This window comes from Salvelinus fontinalis, chromosome 13, assembly GCF_029448725.1.
Source record: "Salvelinus fontinalis isolate EN_2023a chromosome 13, ASM2944872v1, whole genome shotgun sequence".
NCBI lineage: Eukaryota > Metazoa > Chordata > Actinopteri > Salmoniformes > Salmonidae > Salvelinus > Salvelinus fontinalis.
Genome location: NC_074677.1, coordinates 11150532 through 11172220, shown reverse-complemented (window position 1 = coordinate 11172220; position 21689 = coordinate 11150532). Strand labels below are relative to the sequence as shown.

Here is a 21689-nt window from a genome sequence, read left to right as displayed (position 1 = left end):
CCACGCCGAATGTCATAGTGCAATTCGCACTCTGAGGGGAGGGATAAAACGATTATTGACGTGATTTAAAAACGTATTTTCAAAATAAGTGTTATTTTCTCCTCTGATTTGAGCCCAAACAAAAACAGTCCATTTCCCTACACTGCACAACTATATTCAGTCATCATCAGTACAGATCTCTCCAGTGATGCCTGAGTTTTTAGATCAACTGAAAGTAAACATCGCAATGAGATTAAGTCCCCACAGAGGTGGTGCAGTTTGTTATAGGGACGCGTAAGAGAGAGACTTCTCCACAAAAGATAGTCAACTGAGATACGCCTTGCATAAAAGGTTTCCATGTGTAAAAAAACAACAGAACAAGACAGAGAAAATAATGAAATGATAAAGAAATAGAAAATGGAGCCGAATGTGATGTTGGTCAACTGAGATATGCCATGCATAAAAGGTTTCCTATGTGTGAATAAAAACTAAATTGTCAAGCTATGTATGTAAAACAGACAGGAAAGTAGAAATGCCTTAATGTGATGCAGGTCAACTGTGTTAAAAGTACAAATGTGTTACATTATTTAAACATTTTGATACACTGAATTAGGCTAATCTTAAGCACTTAAAATGAATTTTAACATTTCATTTTAATAAGTGCTTTATAAAATTATAATTGTTTGTACATTGTTTTTTATACTGGTCCTAGGAAGAGTAATCCCATGTAGAAAATGTCTGGCCGGCCTGTGCGAGTGTAGAGATCCTGGTTCGAGACCAGGCTCTGTCACAGCCGGCGGCGACCGGGAGACCCATGGGGCGGTGCATGGGGATTCCCACAAGGCCATAAGGCGAGGAGGGTAAGTGAGGGTGTGTCTTTTATGAGTTTGAACAGCAGCCCTTGTCCCATCGTGCACTAGCGGACTCCTGTGGTGGGCCGGGCGCAATGCACGCTGACATGGTCGCCAGGTGTACATACAGTGTTTCCTCCAACACATTGGTGTGGCTGGCTTCCGGGTTAAGTGGGCATTGTGTCAAGAAGCAGTGCAGCTTGGCTGGGTTGTGTTTCGGAGGACGCACGGCTCTCGACCTTCACCTCTCCCGAGTCTGTACGGGAGTTGCAGCGATGGGACAAGACTGTAACTTCCAATTGGATCCCACAAAATTGGGGATAAAGGGGTAAAAAAAATATTTTTTAATTATAACAAAGTACACACCAAAGAAAAGTTATTTATATATATTTAAATAATGTCTGTCCCCCCATAAATAACCTTTTTCAAATCTGGCCCCTTAAGAATATACATTGCTCAAAAAAATAAAGGGAACACTTAAACAACACAATGTAACTCCAAGTCAATCACACTTCTGTGAAATCAAACTGTTCACTTAGGAAGCAACACTGATTGACAACAAATTTCACATGCTGTTGTGCAAATGGAATAGACAAAAGGTGGAAATTATAGGCAATTAGCAAGACACCCTCAATAAAGGAGTGATTCTGCAGGTGGTGACCACAGACCACTTCTCAGTTCCTATGCTTCCTGGCTGATGTTTTGGTGTCTTGCTAATTGCCTATAATTTCCACCTTTTGTCTATTCCATTTGCACAACAGCATGTGAAATTTATTGTCAATCAGTGTTGCTTCCTAAGTGGACAGTTTGATTTCACAGAAGTGTGATTGACTTGGAGTTACATTGTGTTGTTTAAGTGTTCCCTTTATTTTTTTGAGCAGTGTAGTTGAACAGCCCTAGCATATGTGATGAGTCAAAATAATTTGTGCAAAAAGGGTCAAAGCAGACAGTCCAGGTAGCTATTGTAAACAATTTAATTAACTATTTACCAGTCTTATGGCTTGGGAGTAGAAGATTCAGGGTCTTTTTGGTTCCAGACTTGGTGCATCAGTACTTTTTAAGGGGCTATTTGAACAGGGCCATTGATTCAGTTGATTGTGCCTTTGAAAGCCAGTCTAATATTTTTGATTCACTCCCTTCAAGCTAATTTCTCAGTCTGGCACCTAGGCTAACTTCTTACCTAGTTAACTAAAAAAGGCTCATGTCCTGGCTGTTTGCTAACGTCAGCTAGCATACTAGCCAACTCAAATGTTACTATTTAACTAGCTAAATCATTATTCATAATTTCCTTGGAACTAGCTGGGAAGCATTATTAGCTCACTTGCTTAGACAGACTGCTTGCAAGGAGGGGTGTCTGTGCAGCAAGTTAGCGAGCAATAGCTAGCTAGGCTGTTCACATCATGGAAAACACTGAAAGGATATCTCCAAGAATGATGTGGCCCCGGCCCGAGTCACAAGCCGATATGCCGAAGGGGAGAACTAAGTTTTTCCCATTATATCCAGCGTCCTTCACTGTCTCTTTATCAAACATACAAATCGTCTCCACTGTAAGAATGCAGCCATTCTCTTCGCACTGTATCCTCACAGTGAATAAATCATGTGATACCCACCAACAAGTCATGTGAGAGAAAGGAATGAGAGCGATAAATGTAAATTATTTAAAAAATTCAATCAACACACGATATAATGTGAATATCAATGTAGGTGGCAGGCTGTAAGTGTGAAGGTCAGAAAATAAAGTTGTTCAGTGTTCGTCATGTTAGTTTTGACATACCACCCATTAAATCGTTTTTTTTACTTGCATAAAATAAAGAACTAATTAAAAATAAAAATATGTACTAATAAGTCATGGATAGTCAGATCAATCAATCAATAAATCAGGAATCAATTAAATGGACTACAACAGTGTTTTGACTACAACTACTAGTAGTCGCCGATAAAGTAGGTCACCTTAAGAAAATGTCGTTATATAATTTTCCCCCATTAATTTAACGTGGACCAATCACATATCGACAAAGATTTCTTCTCGCCAGCCATCACTGCACGTGGACCTATCATTCTGCAGTACTTGGAACGTAGAAGGCAGGCTCTATGTGTCAGCGCTCTCCTAGCGGAACAACGACTCGAGAGGATCCAATGAGATCACGCCGCGTTCTGGGCCCTATGGTGAGAACAAGCCGGTGATATAGCAAGGGAAAAATCAAGAAACCGTTATTAGTGTGGCTATGAAGAGATTTTCAGTCAATACATATAGCCAACAGTAAGAAGCATACAACGCAAATAATACGAGATTGGAAGTTTTAGCTTGTTGCAAGTTAGGCGTGCTCTCATTTTGTTGATATTTTTGTGTAAATCAGCCTGCTTCAAAAAAACTCAGCTGCTGCCGGCTCGAAGGTAAGGGTCTGCTCTGTCACTCCTCTCATAAATGTGCCTAGCTAGCTAAGTCATTGTTTTTCCATTCTTTATCTACCTGTAAATACTGTTGTTCATAGGTTAATTGAAGCAGTTAGCGGTTATTTCCCAACAGCCTCATTTCAAACCAACTAACTAGGCTGGTTGAGATTTTAATTTAAGGTGTATAGTATTCTAGTTAACTATATGGCTTTTTTTACCTAACCTAAGTTAGCTCGTTGAACCGGTTTCCAGAACCCAAGACTGCTTTGTTTTTTTTAATACTCAAGGCATCACCTGTTCTGGGCGTCCATAGTAGTACGTCAGTACTCTGATGGGACTAGAAGTTTCTACGCTCATGTATTTGAATAACGACGTGCTATATAGGCAATCAGCAAGCTAATGGCTATTTGCCACTTGAGACCTTTGCTAGGCTATATCCTTCATCCTTCATGAAGTGCCCTAGTCCGCAGCTAAAAAAAACAATACTTCAATATGTCACCATGCTTCGTGACTCCATCAGCACTTCAAATGACAGTCACAGAACTAATCTACTCTGATTTGCTAAGTAGAATACTTTAAAAGGTACTGTACAATTCACGCCACGTGTCAAAGAAGTTCGTCGGTGGGATCAGGCCAATTAGATTGCGTGTTCAAGATCAAAGGGCATGCTACTGTACCTTGAATGCACCTGGACAAGCTGGCACCTTGAGTTTGGAAGTGTGATGTCTAAAGAACCCGATGAGGTGCTGAAGAGTAATGGCAGATAATTGTAGTATTCTAAAAACTGTTCTTCCTACATCTGCACTGGTGTGGAAAGAGGGTATTATAGGGGAATGCAATATGGTGTATGCCCACCAGGCATTTGCTTTTACCTCTCCTCCTGTTCAACAGTGCAGGTGAAGGAATGGACACTCGGACCGGAGGGATCTTGAGATGCAATCGATTAGGCATTCAGAAAGTATTCATCCCTTGATTTCCCCCCCCCCACACACACACACACACACATTTTACTTTACAAGCCTTATTCTAAAATTGAATCAATTGTTTCCCCTCAATCTACACAATACCCAATAATGACATAGCAAAAACAGATTTAGAAATGTTGGTAAATGTATTAAACTGATCACATTTTACATAAGTATTCACACCCTTTCCTTTACTCTGTACTTTGTCGAAGCACCTTTGGCAGCGATTACAGCCTCGAGTCTTGTTGTGGAGCGTCGCTGCACAGCTATTTTCAGGTCTCTCCAGAGATGTTCTATTGGGTCCAAGTATGGGCTCTGGCTAGGCCACTCAAGGACATTGAGACTTGTCCCGAAGTCACTCCTGCCTTGTCTTGGCTGTGCGCTTAGGGTCGTTGTCCTGATGGAAGTTGTATCTTTGCCCCATTCTGAGGTCCTGAGCTCTCTGGAGCGGGTTATAAATGATCTCTGCACTTTGTTTTGTTCATATTTCCCTTGATCCTGACTAGCCTCCCAATCCCTGCCGCTGATAAACATTGCCACAGCATGATGGCCCCGTGTGGCTCAGTTGGTAGAGCATGGCGCTTGCAACGCCAGGGTTGTGGGTTCGATTCCCACGGGGGGCCAGTACAAAAAAGTATGAATGTATGTACTTGTAAGTCGCTCTGGATAAGAGCGTCTGCTAAATGACTTAAATGTAAAATGTAAAATGATGCTGCTACCACCACGCTTCACCGAATGGATGGTGCCAGGTTTCCTCCAGGCTTGACATTTAGGTCAAAGAGTTCAATCTTGGTTTTATCCGAACCAGAGAATCTTGTTTCTCATGGTCAGTCCTTTTGGTGCCTTTGACAGCCCACTTGGAGTTTGCCTAATGTGCCTTTTACTGAGTGGCTTCTGTCTGGCCACTCTACCAGAAAGCCCTGATTGGTGTTGTGTTGCAGAGATTGTTGTCATTCTGGAAGATTCTCCCATCACCACAGAGGAACTCTAGAGCTCTGTCAGTGACCATTGAGTTCTTGGTCACATCCCTGACCAAGGCCCTTCTCCCCCGATTGCTCAGTTTGTCTGGGCAGCCAGCTCTAGGAAGAGTCTCGGTGGTTCCAAACTTATTCCATTTAAGAATGATGGATGCCACTGTTTGTGGACCTTCGATCTTAAAGTTTTTGGTACCCTTCCAGATCTGTGCCTCGACACAATCCTGTCTCAGAGCTCTACGGACAATTCCTTTGACATGGCTTGGTTTTTGCTCTGACATGCACTGTCAACTGTGGGACCTTATCTAGACAGGTGTGTGCCTTTTCAAATCCTTGTCCAATCAATTGAATTTACCACAGGTGGACTCCAATCAAGTTGTTAAACAGCTCAAGGATGATCAATGGAAATAGGATGCACCTGAGCTCAATTTCAAGTCTCATAGCAAAGGGTTTGAATATTTATGTAAATCAGGTATTTCTGTTTTTTAATTATAGGGTGTTGTGTAGAATGATAAGGGAAAAAATGTATTTAATATATTTTAGAATATAATAATAATAATGTGGAAAAGGTAAAGGGGTCTGAATACTTTCACAAAGCACTGCATTTGCTTTGCTGCTTCTAGAGCATGTGGATGTGCTCACTATTTCCTTCCTGAAACAGCACACTTGCTTCCTATTTGCTTATATGCATTCAATAAAAAAATCGAACTTCTTGAGCATGTGTGACTGCACAGACTGGAAGGTTGTAGTAAAAAAACATATTTGATTCCCAAAGTTAACTTTTTAAAATCAAGGACATTTGTAGCAAAGGGCTTTGTACATGTAGAAGAGAATATATCTTTGATAAATTCTTGGCGACTCAGGAATCTTGCTCCTTATGAGGTCTCACAATAGTGAACCAATTATTTATTCAGCACAGTTACCATGTCACCGGGGAGGCTGCTATTAGTGTTTGGAAATCAATGTCTTTGTTCTGCTTTGTGTGTACAGGTCACCATGAGGAGGAAGATGTTATGGGCTCTCTTCTGCCTTGTCCTGGCTCTGCTGCCTTCACAAACAGGTACTAATGCTACACATGGTTATTCCATCCAAGACACCTGCCTGCATCAAGCATTGGCAGATTTGCCTAACACCAAATGCAAATTTCAACACACATCTGAATGCCTCCATTTTGAGTGTGAGAAGAAAATGGACACATGCAGAGGTTTTAGTTAATCTACTCTACTGTGTCACTTCACAATGTGATGCACAGTCCATATTTGTACCTATTTACACAAGTTAATTTACTGATGCACAGGTGAACATTGATTTAATATCAACTGACGCAATGGACTTGTCAAATGTTTTGACATTATTTGCTCACATTGCCACCACACCACTGTAGCCAGTGAGAAACTATTGAAGCTAATCCTCTTTAGTATTGTCTCACCTAAAATGTGTAATCATCACTTTATTACAAAAGTACAGGTAATACAATAATCATACCCATTATTTTGTCCATACAGCCTCTGTAGCAGTCATGTCAGTTGACCTAGGCAGTGAGTGGATGAAAGTAGCGATAGTAAAACCTGGCGTGCCAATGGAGATTGCTTTAAACAAGTGAGTATTGCATTTATTTCTAACCATATCACCATGGGTTATTGACTTTGTGCTTTTAGATGGAAATCACTACTCCATTTCATGTTTTTTTATGTATTCCCAACTATTAACAGCCATTATTGCTGATGTTTAATAAGCTAGCTATTGTTCCTTACAATGTATGTTAACATGGAAATAACTAAATGGATCTGTGCCATCTTAACACATGCATGCCTCTGAAAAGTGTGGTGAACGAAATTGGGTAACTGAACAGTTGGGAGAGGGAACGAAGTGTCAGTTAATGATAAAATGCATTCTCAAAGCTTCATGTTTCAACGGACTCTCTTTTCCTTTGTGTGGCACAGGGAGTCCAGGAGGAAAACTCCAATAGCTGTGTGTTTGAAAGAAAACGAGCGACTTTTTGGAGACAGTGCATTAGGAGTGGTAAGGCACTTTGCCGTGGTGGAAAAAGTACCCAATTGTCATACTTGAGTAAAAGTAAAGATGCCTTAATAGAAAATTACTTCAGTAAAAGTGAGTCACCCAGTAAAATACTACTTCGGTAAAAGTATTTGGTTTTAAAAATACTTAAGTATCAAAAGTTAATGTAATTGCAAAAATATACTTAAATGCAAAGTAGAAATAATTTCAAATTTGTTATATTAAGCAAACCAGACTGCACCATTTTTGGGGCATTTTTTGTTTGTTTTTATTTCTGAATAGCCAGGGCTACTCTCTAACACTCAGACATCATTTACAAAGGTAACGTGTGTTTAGTGAGGCCGCCTGATCAGAGGCAGTAGGGATGACGAGAGATCTTCTCTTGATAAGTGTGTGAATTGGACCATTTTCCTGTCCTGCTAAGCATTCAAAATGTAACAAGTACTTATGGGTTTGGGGGACAATGTATGGAATAAAAAGTGCATTTATTTTTTAAAGAATGTAGTAAAGCAAAAGTTGTCAAAAATATAGTAGTAAAAATCTAATAATAAAGTACAGATAACCCAAAAAACAACTTAAGTAATACTTTAAAGTATTTTTTATTAAGTACATTTCACCACTGACCCTTTGTCATAGGAACCTACCAGGTCACACATTTTAAAATGTCTATCATACAGTTAGTACTCTGTATTCCCCTCTGGGGATCAATACAGTTCATTATTTCATATCTACACTGACATGGATTTGGATTTCTCTTTCATCCGCAGTCTGTGAAGAACCCCAAATTTGTCTATAGGTATCTTCAGAGCCTCCTGGGCAAGAAGCACGACAACCCACAGGTTGCGTTCTACCAGAAACGTTTCTCCGAGCACCAACTGGTGAAAGATGTGAGTCGGGGCACAGTTGTCTTTAGAAACTCAGAGTAAGTCTTATCTGATTTCCTATTATTGGTTCCCTTTTTCTTTTGTTTTAGCAGCAGATTGAGCCAAGTGATTCATTGTGGAAGTACTTTTGAAGAGTACAAATAATACTCAAGTCATTGGTGAGGGGTAAAATGCTTACCCGAACACTTATCAGTTATTAGTGTACGACGTTCCTTTGCATACTGCCTAAATTACACATTACACAGCCTGTGACAATGTTATTGATCCAGTATGTCTTATGCTGTAGTTGTGGATAAGAGTGCTTGGGTCTAATGCCCGCTCTCTGTTTTCCTACAGAGAAATGCAGTACTCTCCAGAGGAGCTCCTGGGCATGGTTTTGAACTATTCACGTGGACTGGCTCAGGACTTTGCAGGTTTGTATGTTCACTAGTACTTTGCAGGTTTGTATGTTCACTAGTACTTTGCAGGTTTGTATGTTCACTAGTACTTTGCAGGTTTGTATGTTCACTAGTACTTTGCAGGTTTGTATGTTCACTAGTACTTTGCAGGTTTGTATGTTCACTAGTACTTTGCAGGTTTGTATGTTCACTAGTACTTTGCAGGTTTGTATGTTCACTAGTAGTATGGGGAAAAGGTTTTCTCATTCAACATTTTGTGTTGTATAATTATTTTGAAGCCCTGCCTGACAATGTATTTTACTCTCGCTAACAGAGCAGCCCATCAAAGATGCAGTGATCACCGTCCCAGCCTTTTTCAACCAGGCAGAGCGCAGGGCGGTCCTGCAGGCCGCACAGATGGCAGGTGTTAAGGTTCTTCAGCTCATCAACGACAACACGGCGGTGGCGCTCAACTACGGTGTCTTCAGGAGGAAAGACATCAACAGCACAGCTCAGGTGCACTATCTAGGCTGCTTTTCCATTTGTATTTTTTTATTTTATTGAACTAGGTTGGTATATTCAGAACCAACTGGTAACTTTTTGAGTTGCGCTTCATAAGTTGCTTCGTGTGTAAGCAAAGTTACTTAAGATGTCGCTTTCAACCTGTGACCTATAATTGCATTAAAGTTGCTTTGTGTAACCCTAGTCTTATAGTCATGCCTGTTGTCTCCCTCTACAGAACATGATGTTCTATGACATGGGTTCAGGCAGCACGACTGCAACCATCGTCACATACCAGACAGTCAAGACCAAAGATTTGGGCACCCAGCCACAGCTCCAGATCCGAGGAGTAGGGTGAGACGAAAGGGCCTGTATACACACACACAGGATGTTGGGGAAAGCACACACCTTAACCTCTACTCTGATCTATATAAAGTAATAGTTTTTGTATTTGTGTTTTAAATGGCTTATGGTGGAGCTATGACAAGCACATTTCTCAAATGTTCCTAACCTAGCAGATGTTCTCCATCTCTGGCCAGGTTTGACCGCTCTCTGGGGGGCTTTGAGATGGATCTGCGGCTGCGGGACCACCTAGCCAAGCTGTTCAACGAGCAGAAGAAGACCAAGAAGGACGTGAGAGAGAACCACCGTGCCATGGCCAAGCTACTCAAGGAGGCCCAGAGACTCAAGACGGTGCTGAGCGCCAACGCCGAATTCATGGCACAGGTGAAGGGACATGCTGCTCTGTCAGTTTCATTGTCACCCATAGCGCTGTACTGTAGTTGTGTAATACTGTACATCTAAACTAAATGTTCTCACTCTTGCTGTATGATGTTCAGGTGGAGGGGCTTCTAGATGAAATGGACTTCAAGGCCAAGGTGACCCGTGTGGAGTTTGAGGCCCTGTGTGCTGACCTGTTTGAGAGGGTGCCTGGACCTGCACAGGAGGCCCTTAGCTCTGCAGAGATGTCCCTGGTGAGTCACCATAGTTTGTTTTTATTCATTATTAACTAAATGGACTGAAACAGGAAGGGACTCCTGTTACAAAACGTTTTTTTTTTTATTCCATTGCGTGCCCTAATGAACATTTGATCTTATTGATCAATCACTATAACTTTATCTACTTCTTGGGGGAAACTGACTTTTATGCATAAACAATGATGTAGACAAAAGCATAATTTGACCCACACAAAGACACAGTAAAATTGCAAGTATCAAAAAGATCACTGTAGTTTCCCAATCCCCTGGGTCTGTGGACTGGCTACACTCCTTTAGGATTTTAAGAGAATACATTATCCAATCACAATTGCATACTAGGGTCCAGGGCTCCAGACTGCAACCCTTTGACTTGGCTGTGCCAGTTAAAAAAATATTGGTTACACTGGTGTGATCTGCACATGGTCACCTCAATCAAAACATCTTATTTTTGGGGGCAGATAAAACCATGAATTTGTTCAACAGTAAAGGGCATTCTCCTCATGATTTCTGTAATAGAAGTGGCTGTGCTGCCGCTGTGCCTGCCTGTTTCGCTGGGGCCGGCTGGTGTAACGAGCAAGCATCTCAAACTTTCTCTTCCCACTCGTGTGCCCCTTCGTGAATGTTACATTTCGAAATGAAATTGCGTGGACCAAACACAACTTTGGAAGCAACTTGTTGTCCATATTAAAGAAAGGAGGGTCTCCGCTTTCTGTAGAATCATTTATTCCTTAACAATCACTATTGAGCTCAAAGCACACGGTTTTATAATCATGATATCTCATATGGCTTTGAAATATGGAGCCTGCGAATTTGCGCCTCAGCTACCGCGAGTGCACTAGTCCTTTTTAGGACATTACATTTACTGTTATATGAATATGTGGCTACTAGCAGTAGGTGTTATATTTAGTTAGAGATCTAGCTGTGTTTTTAGTTTAGTTGAATGAGGCCTATATATATAATATTGATGCACATATTTGAGGGAGGAAAATTCATCGCTATTGAACTGAAAAATTCTGGCACCCTATTTTGACAGTAAAATAGTCAAGTCTACCAAAAATTCATGACAATCACTGGAAAGGGGGATACCTAGTCAGTTGTACAACTGAAATGTGTCTTCTGCATTTAACCCAACCCCTCTGATTCAGAGGTGTGGGGGGCTGGATTAGGTTGCATATCAAAGTATTTAGAATCATGCGTTCCTGCTTGGACATGTTAGCTATAACAACTTATTTGTATATCTCAGTAGTCTAATATACTTAAGGCATTGTGAATGATTTTTAAATTGACTTTATAAGATGACTCAAGTGTATTCTATTGTGTGACGCTGCTGAGAAAAATTGTTTTGTTCCACGAAATCATGGGCTGGTGCCACCAACTAAAAAAGTGCCGCCAGGGGGAAATGTTAGTCTGGAGCCCTTAGAATCAAAAACTGAAGTAGGAGAGTTGATGTATGTGTGACTAAAAAGTTGCACTTTGATATCGGTTTGATATGAAATTCCCATTTATTGTGGTGGAATGTTCAATGGAACAATAATGTTAAACTCTGACATGTTGCAGCATGACAAGCCTTCAGGGATTTATAGATTGAACGAACACATGTTTTATGTTAATGTTTGTTTATTTGCAAATACTGTTTGTATATCTTACAACATTGTCTTCTAACAGGATGAGATTGAGCAGGTGATCCTGGTGGGGGGCTCCACCCGAGTGCCTAAGGTGCAGGAGGTGCTGCTCAAAGCCGTTGGGAAGTAAGTATGTCTAGTGCTCTTGCGGTGACCGTATTACCACCACACCGGCGGTCATGAAGGCAGTCAAATTCCACATGACTGTTTAGTCACGGTAATTAGGCTTCTCCAAGCTCTGCTGCTGCTGCTGGTTATTAGTAGCCTACCAAACTTGCTAACTGCCTGGTACTCATGCACAAAGTAGATGTCCTAACCGACTTGCCAAAACTATAGTTTGTTAACAAGAAATTTGTGGAGTGGTTGAAAAACGAGTTTTAGTGACTCCAACCTAAGTGTATGTAAACTTCCGTCTTCAACTGTATGTGCATAGATGACATGTATTTTTTCCCGATGCCCCTATTTCGATGCAGGTGCATAATGGTCCATTCTAAATCAAAACAAATGTCATATATTATTTAGTATATGTAAAGACAAGATTGAATAAAGAAAAGTCTGATAGGTTACAATAGTGATGGTATACAGTTGAAGTCGGAAGTTTACATACACTTAGGTTAGTCATTAAAACTAGTTTTTCAACCACTCCACAAATTTCTTGTTAACTATAGTTTTGGCAAGTCGGTTAGGACATCTACTTTGTGCATGTCACAATTAATTTTTCCAACAATTGTTTAGACAGATTATTTCACGTATAATTCACTGTATCACAATTCCAGTGGGTCAGAAGTTTACATGCATTAAGTTGACTGTGCCTTTAAACAGCTTGGAAAATTCCAGAACATGTCATGGCTTTAGAAGCTTCTGATAGGCTAATTGGCATTTGACTCAATTGCAGGAGTACCTGTGGATGTATTTCAAGGCCTAGCTTCGAACTCAGTGCGTCTTTGCTTGACATCATGGGAAAATCAAAAGAAATCAGCCAAGACCTCAGAAAATAAATTGTAGACCTCCACAAGTCTGGTTCATCCTTGGGAGCAATTTCCAAATGCCTGAAGGTACCATGTTCATCTGTACAAACAATAGTACACAAGTATAAACACCATAGGACCACTCAGCCGTCATCTCGCTCAGGAAGGAGAGGCGTTCTGTCTCCGCGAGAGGAACGTACTTTGGTGCAAATCAATCCCAGAACAACAGCAAAGGACCTTGTGAAGATGCTGAAGAAAAACGGTACAAAACGAGTCCTTTATCGACATAACCTGAAAGGCCGCTCAGCAAGGAAGAAGCCACTGCTCCAAAACACCATAAAAAAAAAAAAAAACAGACTACGGTTTGCAACTGCACATGGGGACAAAGATTGTACTTTTTGGAGAAATGTCCTAAAAAAATAGAACTGTTTGGCCATAATGACCATCGTTATGTTTGGAGGAAAAAGGGGTAGGCTTGCAAGCCGAAGAACACCATCCCAACCGTGAAGCGGTTAATTAAAATGTGTTTTGTTAATTAACGGTCAATTACCATGAGACTGACCGTTATTTGCTTGACAATCACCAGCTGGTGAAATTTTGTGACCGCCAAAGCCCTAAGTATGTCAAGTTTTTCACTCAACACGTCAATACCTGAGTCTGTGTACTACAGGACAAACAAACTTGAGGGACTTAGAATGCTCCCTATTGTCCAGGGTTTGGGCTGAAGGGTATTCTATTCAAAACAATACTCTAGACAAGGGAACACAATAGAAGTGTTTCACCCACAGATACTACAACGATTATAGATACTATCTAACTGTAGAATGTAACTTACATGTTGGCAACGCTCCACCTGGGATGAAAAGGCTTAAAGGGATAGTTGAATCCCAAATCAAACTTTGACAGATGTTTTCAGACCTGAAAAGCAATCTAATTTGAAGATTAGTTCACGTACGCTAGATATGCCTTACATCCACAAAATTTGACTGCTTTTGAGTTATGACAATGTCTCTGGCCAACCTTGTTTTTGGAGTGAACTATCACTTTGAATAAACAAGATATCTGCATGACATTGACCACTGTGTGTGTGTGTGTGTGTGTGTGTGTAGAGAGGAGCTGGGAAAGAACATCAATGCAGACGAGGCTGCAGCTATGGGTGCTGTGTACCAGGCCGCTGCCCTCAGCAAGGCCTTCAAAGTCAAACCCTTCCTGGTCAGGGAGGCAGCTGTTTTCCCCATCCAGGTAACACAGCTCATTCTTTAACGTTGAACCCCACCCCTTTTTTAAAAATAATGCCATTACCATCCATACATTCCTTTTAGAGGAGCCGAAACCCCAAAAGTTGTCTATTGTCAAGCCTCCCGAGTGGCACAGCGGTCTAAGGCACTGCATCGCTGTGCTAGCTGCGTTACTACAGATCCTGGTCTGATAACAGGCTGCGTCGCATGCGACCGGGAGACAACACACAATTTGGCCCAGCCTCGTCTGGGATAGGTGAGGGTTTGGCCGGTTGGGATGTCCTTGTCCCATTGCGCTCTAGCGACTCCTTGTGGCGGCCAGGCGCATGCAATCGGACTTTGGTCGCCAGCTGTACGCCGTTTCCTCCAACACATTGGTGTGGCTGGCTTTCGGGTTAAGCGTGCATTGTGTCAAGAAGCAGTGCGGCTTGGCGGGGTCGTGTTTCGGAAGACGCAGGCTCTCGACCTTCGCCTCTCCCGAGTCCATACGGGAGTTGCAGCGATGGGACAAGACTGTAACTACCACTTGGATATTGCAAAATTGGGGAGTAAAAGGGGTATTAAAAAAATCATTACAAATGGTTAAGATGGGTACACATCCCACGCCATCAGTTATCAGTAAGTTCAGTCATCAGTAAGTTCAGCTATATACCTCAACCCAAAATGAATGGAAAAGCTTAGCGCCACAACTCACTATCATACAGTGCTTATCTTTTCACTCATCTCTCATTTTCCAGGTGGAGTTCACCAGGGAGACAGAGGATGAGGATGGCTCCAGGAGCCTGAAACACAACAAGCGTATCCTGTTCCAGAGGATGGCCCCCTACCCCCAGCGCAAGGTCATCACCTTTAACCGCTACACTGATGACTTTGCCTTTGACATCAATTATGGAGACCTCAGCTTCTTGGGCCAAAATGACCTCAGGTGAGCACCTCCCCAATTAAAAATGGGTTTAATTGGTAGGAACTTAGGGCCAGTTTCCTGGACACAGATTAACCTAGGCCTGGACTTAAAACCATGCTCAATGGAGAACCTATTATTTATTTTCCCAAGACTTGGTTTAATCTGTGTCTAGGAAACTGGTACATAGACTTAACCCAATCTGTGAAACAACACGGCAAAACAGTAGAGATGTAACGATTCACTGATGCGTATCAGAATCGGGTTTAAATGTTTAAGATACGAGTGCATTGGTCCACGGGGGCACAAACCGATCCAAATGTAGCATGAATCAGTCCGAAAATCTATTGTTTAAGCCTCCCTCGGTGCCTTCTGTGGTGAAGGGTCAGCTAGAGAAAGAACAGAGCGCAGGTGTCGTTGATTTTCTCTGGTTGCGCCTGATTGGATCAGGGTGATGTCAATCACAACACTGCAGAACCTCTCCCAAGGAAAATTCTGGAAAATTAAGGGTATACTATACTGTAACAGCATTAGTTTGCCATTGGCTATAGCCCTATTAGAATTGGCCTAAGGGGACAAATACAGTTTTGAATTGTAACAGAAGTCAAATAAACAGCCATAACACAACCTTATGTTGCATCTGATTTGAAATGTCCACCTCGCTTTCTTTTCCTTCCTTTCGCCAGTGTGTTTGGCTCTCTCAACCTGACCACAGTGCAGCTGTCTGGGGTGAGCAGCAGCTTCCAGAAGCACATGGATGCTGAGTCCAAGGGCATCAAGGCCCACTTCAACATGGATGAGAGTGGCATGCTCCTCCTGGACCGAGTCAGTACCATAGAATTACTTATAGAGTGTGAATGATGTGATCTCTATGGTCAGTGCACCCCTCTGATGCTTATGGAGCTCCTCTCTGGAAGTACAATAAAATCTCAGATACAAAACTTATCAGACATTTAACTTTTCTAAAGATGGTTGCAAAATACATGTAAATAATATGCATTTCATTTTTTCTTTAACGGTTTGAGGATTTTGTAAGTACATGTAAAAAGTTAAAATTACTTTTTTTAAATGTAAAACCTACATCGTGTTTGTATCTCTGAGATCTGTAATACTTATCTACCAACATAAACCCAATTTCAAATTGGCTTGGTTTGAAGTCACTGAGTTGATTTGGACATGAAAATGTGCACTATTGAACTCCATTGTTTTGGGGTAATCAATGCTAACATTAGCATGTGGTGGTTTTAGCTATGCAAGCCTCATCGTAGGTTAGGAGGTGTTGACTCTTGGTCCATACACAAGGTCAGAAAGCAATGAACATATGATTTTATTTTGGTGACCTATCGCTTTAACTAATAGTTTTTTTTATTTTTAGGTGGAGTCTGTCTTTGAGACCATTGTGGAGGAGAAGGATGAGGAATCAACTCTGACAAGTGGGTTTCACGTAATCAATTGACATCTGATTCTCCCCCCCCCCCCCCCCCCCCCTATAGTCAGTCATAGTCTCTTTCATGTCTGAATTCTGGCTCTTTTGATTTTTCAGAACTAGGAAATACCATTTCCAGCCTGTTTGGAGGGGGATCCTCAGAGCCCAACGCAAATGTGACGGAACCAGTTCAGGTAATCCTCTCCTCAGTCCCCATCCTAATGTAACATGCTCCAGAGTTGCTCTCCTTCACACTAGTTCATGGCTGTCTAACTCTCCCTGCCTCTCCCCTATTGTTTCTGTGCCCAGGATGAGGAGGAGGTTCATTCAGAGCCTGGGAAGGAGCAGGGCCAGAAGGAGGAGGCTGCTCCTCAGGAAGAGAAGCAGGAGCCTGGGGAGAAACAGGAGGAGGAGGTCCCAACCCAAGAGAAGACTAAGGGAGAGGCATTGGACAGCAAGGCTGACCCTCAGGTAAGCACTCGGCTCAGTTGGATTCCACATGAACACCCGGGACACTCAGTCCTGGGGTGTTATTCAGTGCTTTCGTGTTTAATGAACATTTTGAAACTTAACAATTTGTATGGAGCATTTGGTTACAGGATGTTGTCAGTAAAGCATATACCTCACATGAATGAGTTTTACCTCGTTCTCTGTTTGAATTGGACATTAAATAACTAAGTGTCATTACCATTATGTAAATGAATCATTTTTCTCTGAAAAGGAGGGAGGAAAAAATGGAGTGGAGGTGGCGGAGGAGGAGGTGGCGGAGGAGGAGGTGGCGGAGGAGGAGGTGGCGGAGGAGGTGGCGAAGGAGGCGGCGGCGGAGGAGAAGGAGGCGGCGGCGGAGGAGAAGGAGGCGGCGGCGGAGGAGAAGGAGGCGGCGGCGGAGGAGAAGGAGGCGGCGGCGGAGGAGAAGGAGGCGGCGGCGGAGGAGAAGGAGGCGGCGGCGGAGAAGAAAGCCAAGCCTCAGAAGAGAACCAAGTTCTCTGAGGATGTCTCAGTGGAGCTCCAAGTGAACGACATCCTTAACCCTAGCTTGGAAGCTATCGCCTCCTCAAACAAGAAGTATGTTGCGCTATCTTTCCTTCTGACATTTTAGGAGGCTTCAAATGTGCAGGGTGGGGAAGTTAAACATTGAAAAATCAATCTATAATGATATTCATGTAGCATCCTGACTTGGTTCAAAACCTAGCAACTTCGCCAGAGGTTTTGGATCTCTTGGTGTAATGGTTAAGTTTGACAGACTCCTATATCCAGGTTCGAGCCCCAGCAACCTCCAAATTCGCTGCAATAATGTTTTTGATTTCCTCTTGACCTGACAGGCTCCAAGACCTGACTGATAGAGACCTGGAGAAGCAGGAGAGGGAGAAGACCCTGAACAGCCTTGAGGCATTCATTTTTGAGACCCAGGTTAGAACAGCACAACACCAGTATGCCCCCCCCCCCCCCAATAGGTGTGTGTATATAACCCACTTCTTGCAGCTGTCTAATTCTGTTAACAGAATTTATAACGGTTGAAGATAAATGATTAAATAACTTAACCATTAGGGATTAGAGGTTATGTAGCATAAAATAGGAGTAATTAAAGCTGATAAACATAAGTCCAAATAGGTTGGACTGGGGAAGAGAGGAATGTATGTGTGTGCCGAAAGAAAGCAAAGAGAATCCTTAACCTATGTTTGAACCGACCTGGCTATAACTCTGGGGAGATAAGATGGGACGGGGAGAACCCCTCCAGGTTTCCCTTATCTTGGGGGTGGAATGGAACTGTCAGTTGGGTAGTGATAAACTGTGGTGAGAATGGTAGAAAAGTAGATAGGATAGCTCTCCTCCTGTTAGTGTGTATGTGCGTAGGTTAAGAGAATGTTATAAGAGGATGCACAGGAGACAGGAGAGCTCTCGCAAATAAACTTGGATTTGATCAATTGTGAGCTGGGAATTCTGTCTTTCATTGAAAACCAGAACTTTACAACCTCTGGGTTGCAGACCGATTTAAGATAATTGAAATTTATGAACATGGATTACAAAATTCTATAACAAATCCCCCCCCTCCCCTTTTCCTCTACTTTCTCCTAAGGACAAGATGTACCAGGAGGAGTACCAGGCGGTGGTGTCAGAGGAGGAGAAGGAGGCCATCACGACCAAGCTGAGCGAGGCGTCGGCCTGGATGGATGAGGATGGCTACTCTGCAGTCACCAAGGAGCTGCGAGAAAAGCTGCAGGAGCTCAGGAAACTGTGCAAGGCCATGTTCTTCCGTGTGGAGGAGCGCAGGAAGTGGCCCGACCACCTGGCTGCCTTGGAGAGCCTGCTCAACCACTCCAGCTTCTTCCTCAGGTGGGTCCCGACAGCTCTAGGATCAGCTTCCCCAATCCTAACCTTAACCATTAGTAGGGAAAATGCTAAACGGATTTTACCAGTTAAGTTGACTGGGAACACATTCTTTTTTACAGAAACGACCTGGGGGGTAAGAGTTACAGGGGATGAATGAACCAATTTGGAAGCTGTAGATTAGGTGGCCATGATGGTATGAGGGCCAGATTGGGAATTTACCCAGGACACTGGGGTTAACACCCCTACTCTTACGATAACTGCCATTGGATCATTAGTGACCCCAGAGAATCGGGACACCCGTTTAAACATTCCATCCTAAAGATGGCACCCGTCCCTTTCACGGCCCTGGGATCTCCTTAGAACCCCCCCCCCCCCCCACATGGCCCTCTAATGCCATTTCCAGCAGCATCAGGTCTCCCATCCAGGGAGCGACCAAAACCAACCCTGCTTAGCTTCAGAGGTGACATTTACAATGCATACATTTGACATGTTTTTTTTCCTCAAGGAGCATCAAACTAACACCAGAGGATGACCAAATCTTCACCGAAGTGGAGCTGAAGACGTTAGACAGAGTCATCAACGAGACCATTGTATGTAGTGATTCATAAACTTCTATTTGTTTTACTCATTGATATCTTTGCCAGATTTTGTTTTGATGGACCATTACCTCAGGAATTCAAATTAAATTACTCAAATATGAGATGACGTGGTTCACATGGTTATTGTCCCTCGTTTGTCATCAATGTGGAACAAAGAAACAACTTTTTATTATTATTTGTTCATTTTTAAACCCCAACACCTCCCCCTCTTCTACAGACGTGGAAGAACGACACGGTGGCTGAGCAGGAGAAGCGTTCTCCCACAGAGCGGCCCGTGCTGCTGGCCAAAGACATAGAGTCCAAGCTGTCTCTGCTGGACCGCGAGGTCCACTACCTGCTGAACAAGGCCAAGTTTGCCAAGCCCAGGGCCAAGGCCAAGGCCAACAGCACCGCCTCGGAGAGCAGCAGCAAGGCCAACAGCAGCAAAACAGAGGAGAAAGTCATACCTCCCAAGGAGGAGACTAAAGACAAAGGTCAGAGAGAGGGGGGAAAACCCAACACATTTCTGTTATGGCTTTATATATAGGGAGGGTCATGTTCAACAGGCCACACCTTAGCAAAATGCTTTGAAACAGAAAATCATGTAATTTGCCATGGAAGTGCTTCACATGACGTGTGCAATAACTTGTCAAAGATCCCTTTTCGACAAAAATGTAATCACCGATCAGACCCGTCTTTTCATTGGTGGGATTTGTTTTCATTTGACAGAAGCCACTAAGGTGGTGCAGCCAGGAGAGGAACCACCCACCAAAGAGCCCACTGGACAGAACACAGACTCGTCCAGCCAATCGCAGCCTAAAGATGAAACTGCAAGTACAGGTACGTCTGCCAAAGCAGCTATCCTTTTGCATGTGCAAATTGGCAACCAGTTGTCTTACAATTTCTCGCTACACAAGTGGGAATCTTATGGAAAGGAATAGAATTTGGCATTCCATTCAAGGTGGAGCAACTATGATGAGGTAAAACCTTTTAAAAGTAATATGCTGTGCTGTTATATAGTAGAGTATAATATTGTATTCCTCTCCATTTTCAGAATCAACAGAGAAAGACCCGTCAGAAAAGCATGTAGGGGATGAGTTATAACAGCTGGAACTGAGAAGATTTAATTGTATTTATTGACAATGTTTAATTGTTCAAGTTTCCTAAATTTTGATTTTTAGGGGGGGTTGTTTTTCCACCCATATGTTGAAAGACATTGGATCAGCTCAGACACCTTGAGCTGTCTTAATCCCCCCTCCTTTATCAATTTCTGTTGATCTTCATGCCCCTTGGCCGCTATACATCTCTCCCCTCACTGACATGGTGAGCAAGGAGCACTTACGAAGTCTGGAATAACCAGCGAATGAACTGAACCCAAGACCTCAAGTTTCTATTCTACTTTTCTGCCCTTAAGGTTTAGGCATACCTTCCTGCATGCAAACAACCTTATTTTGACCACTGTATAATTTCCCTGCATAGAACAAGTACCTGATACAAAATGTTTTGTTTTGGAAGGACCAATAATAACAGGACTCAATGTTTCCTCCCCTGCAAAATTCAGCTTTTGTCGCATTCTGTGATCAAAAAAGGTTGTGACTTTTCCTCTCAAGCACGGTTATCTTCAGATCTTCTGTGGTTTCTTCAGGCAAATCTTGCTTTCATTCACTTTTAATGTGTGTTCTGTCTGTTTTGAGAAAGATCTCATTGGGATTGAACTAGCTAATGTATACACCTCTTGGCAAATGGAATGGTGTGTTTCAGTTGTCTTTGAATATTGAATTCCTCGCTTAATGCCTTGTATTGTCGCTGAGAAAATGCAAAACAACCGTGGTGTGTGTATTCCGTACACCATGAGGAAAATTATCGTCAAAATATGATTGACAACCATCCACTGTGTTCATGTGTAAAATCCATATTTTGTTTTTCAGAAACCTCTCTCCATGTTCTAATTAGCATTGTTCTTTCTGAAAATGCATAAGTGACTTAGGGTGAGGGGGAAAAAACATGTTACATTGAATGACAGTTATCTTTTGATGACAGTCTAAATTGTACACAATACAGATAGTTCAGTAAACTTACTTCAATCACCAAGGGGCTGCCATGGGCTATGTTCAATAGGCGGAAAACATTGTTGAAATGGCACATGACCATATTCCGTTGCATAACGTTTTGTTACGATATGCCCTACTGAACACTACCCTGGTGTTTGTGTATGGATGCCAGTATGAATTTGAGGACTGCTCGACTGTTGCACTGCCTGAAAAATAAGCAGATAATATTGTCCATGTTTCAAGCTGCTTGAACTTCTAGCAGCGGAGTTCCACTGGGTAAATCAACGTTTCCACTTGATTTCAATGAAATTATGTTGAACCAATGTGGAATAGACGTTGAATTGAGATCTGTACCCAGTGGGGTGATTTCTGCTCTTTGCGTCACCTCGGATGGTTTGTGGGGGGGAATAAACGGGAAGGGAGATGCCAGCATTTTTGTTTAACTTTGAATTCATGTTTAAGACGGGGCGTTTTTTTTTTTTTTTACTGAAATGATGGATGGATGAACAGTGGCATGTGTATTTATTCCCTCAATCCATGTCTTTAAAAAATAAAGTGTCTTCAAATACACATTCAACGGTACTATTGTAACTTTGGGCTAGGGTCCATTTTGTAATCAGGTAATGGTTTCGCTCCAATTCATTGAGTTTAAA

At 42.4% G+C, this 21689-nt stretch overlaps 1 protein-coding gene and 1 non-coding gene across 2 annotated transcripts; both read left to right on the top strand.

Annotated features, from left to right (window-relative positions):
* Positions 1–2906: 2906 nt before the first annotated feature.
* Positions 2907–21606, top strand: hyou1 (hypoxia up-regulated 1). The gene is made up of 25 exons (XM_055941647.1): positions 2907–2996; positions 6154–6223; positions 6669–6762; positions 7107–7185; positions 7950–8104; positions 8403–8479; positions 8778–8959; positions 9183–9298; positions 9484–9670; positions 9784–9918; positions 11587–11669; positions 13621–13753; positions 14487–14674; positions 15337–15475; positions 16026–16083; positions 16194–16270; positions 16386–16547; positions 16798–16836; positions 16888–17141; positions 17399–17486; positions 18154–18410; positions 18913–18997; positions 19224–19479; positions 19715–19825; positions 20040–21606. The coding sequence occupies exons 1-25, from the start codon at positions 2922–2924 to the stop codon at positions 20087–20089; spliced, it is 3150 nt and encodes a 1049-aa protein (XP_055797622.1). The 5' UTR covers positions 2907–2921; the 3' UTR covers positions 20090–21606.
* Positions 4738–4813, top strand: trnaa-ugc (transfer RNA alanine (anticodon UGC)). Its single transcript has one exon. It is a non-coding gene; the product is annotated as a tRNA-Ala (tRNA).
* Positions 21607–21689: the final 83 nt, after the last annotated feature.

Excerpts from the sequence above, each read along its gene's own strand:
- hyou1 (XM_055941647.1), top strand. The coding sequence starts at position 2,922 with ATGTGTCAGCGCTCTCCTAGCGGAACAACGACTCGAGAGGATCCAATG. Across the intron at positions 15,476-16,025 it reads GCATGCTCCTCCTGGACCGA|GTGGAGTCTGTCTTTGAGAC; the intron begins GTCAGTACCATA and ends TTTTATTTTTAG. Across the intron at positions 16,837-16,887 it reads TGGAGGTGGCGGAGGAGGAG|GAGGCGGCGGCGGAGGAGAA; the intron begins GTGGCGGAGGAG and ends GAGGTGGCGAAG.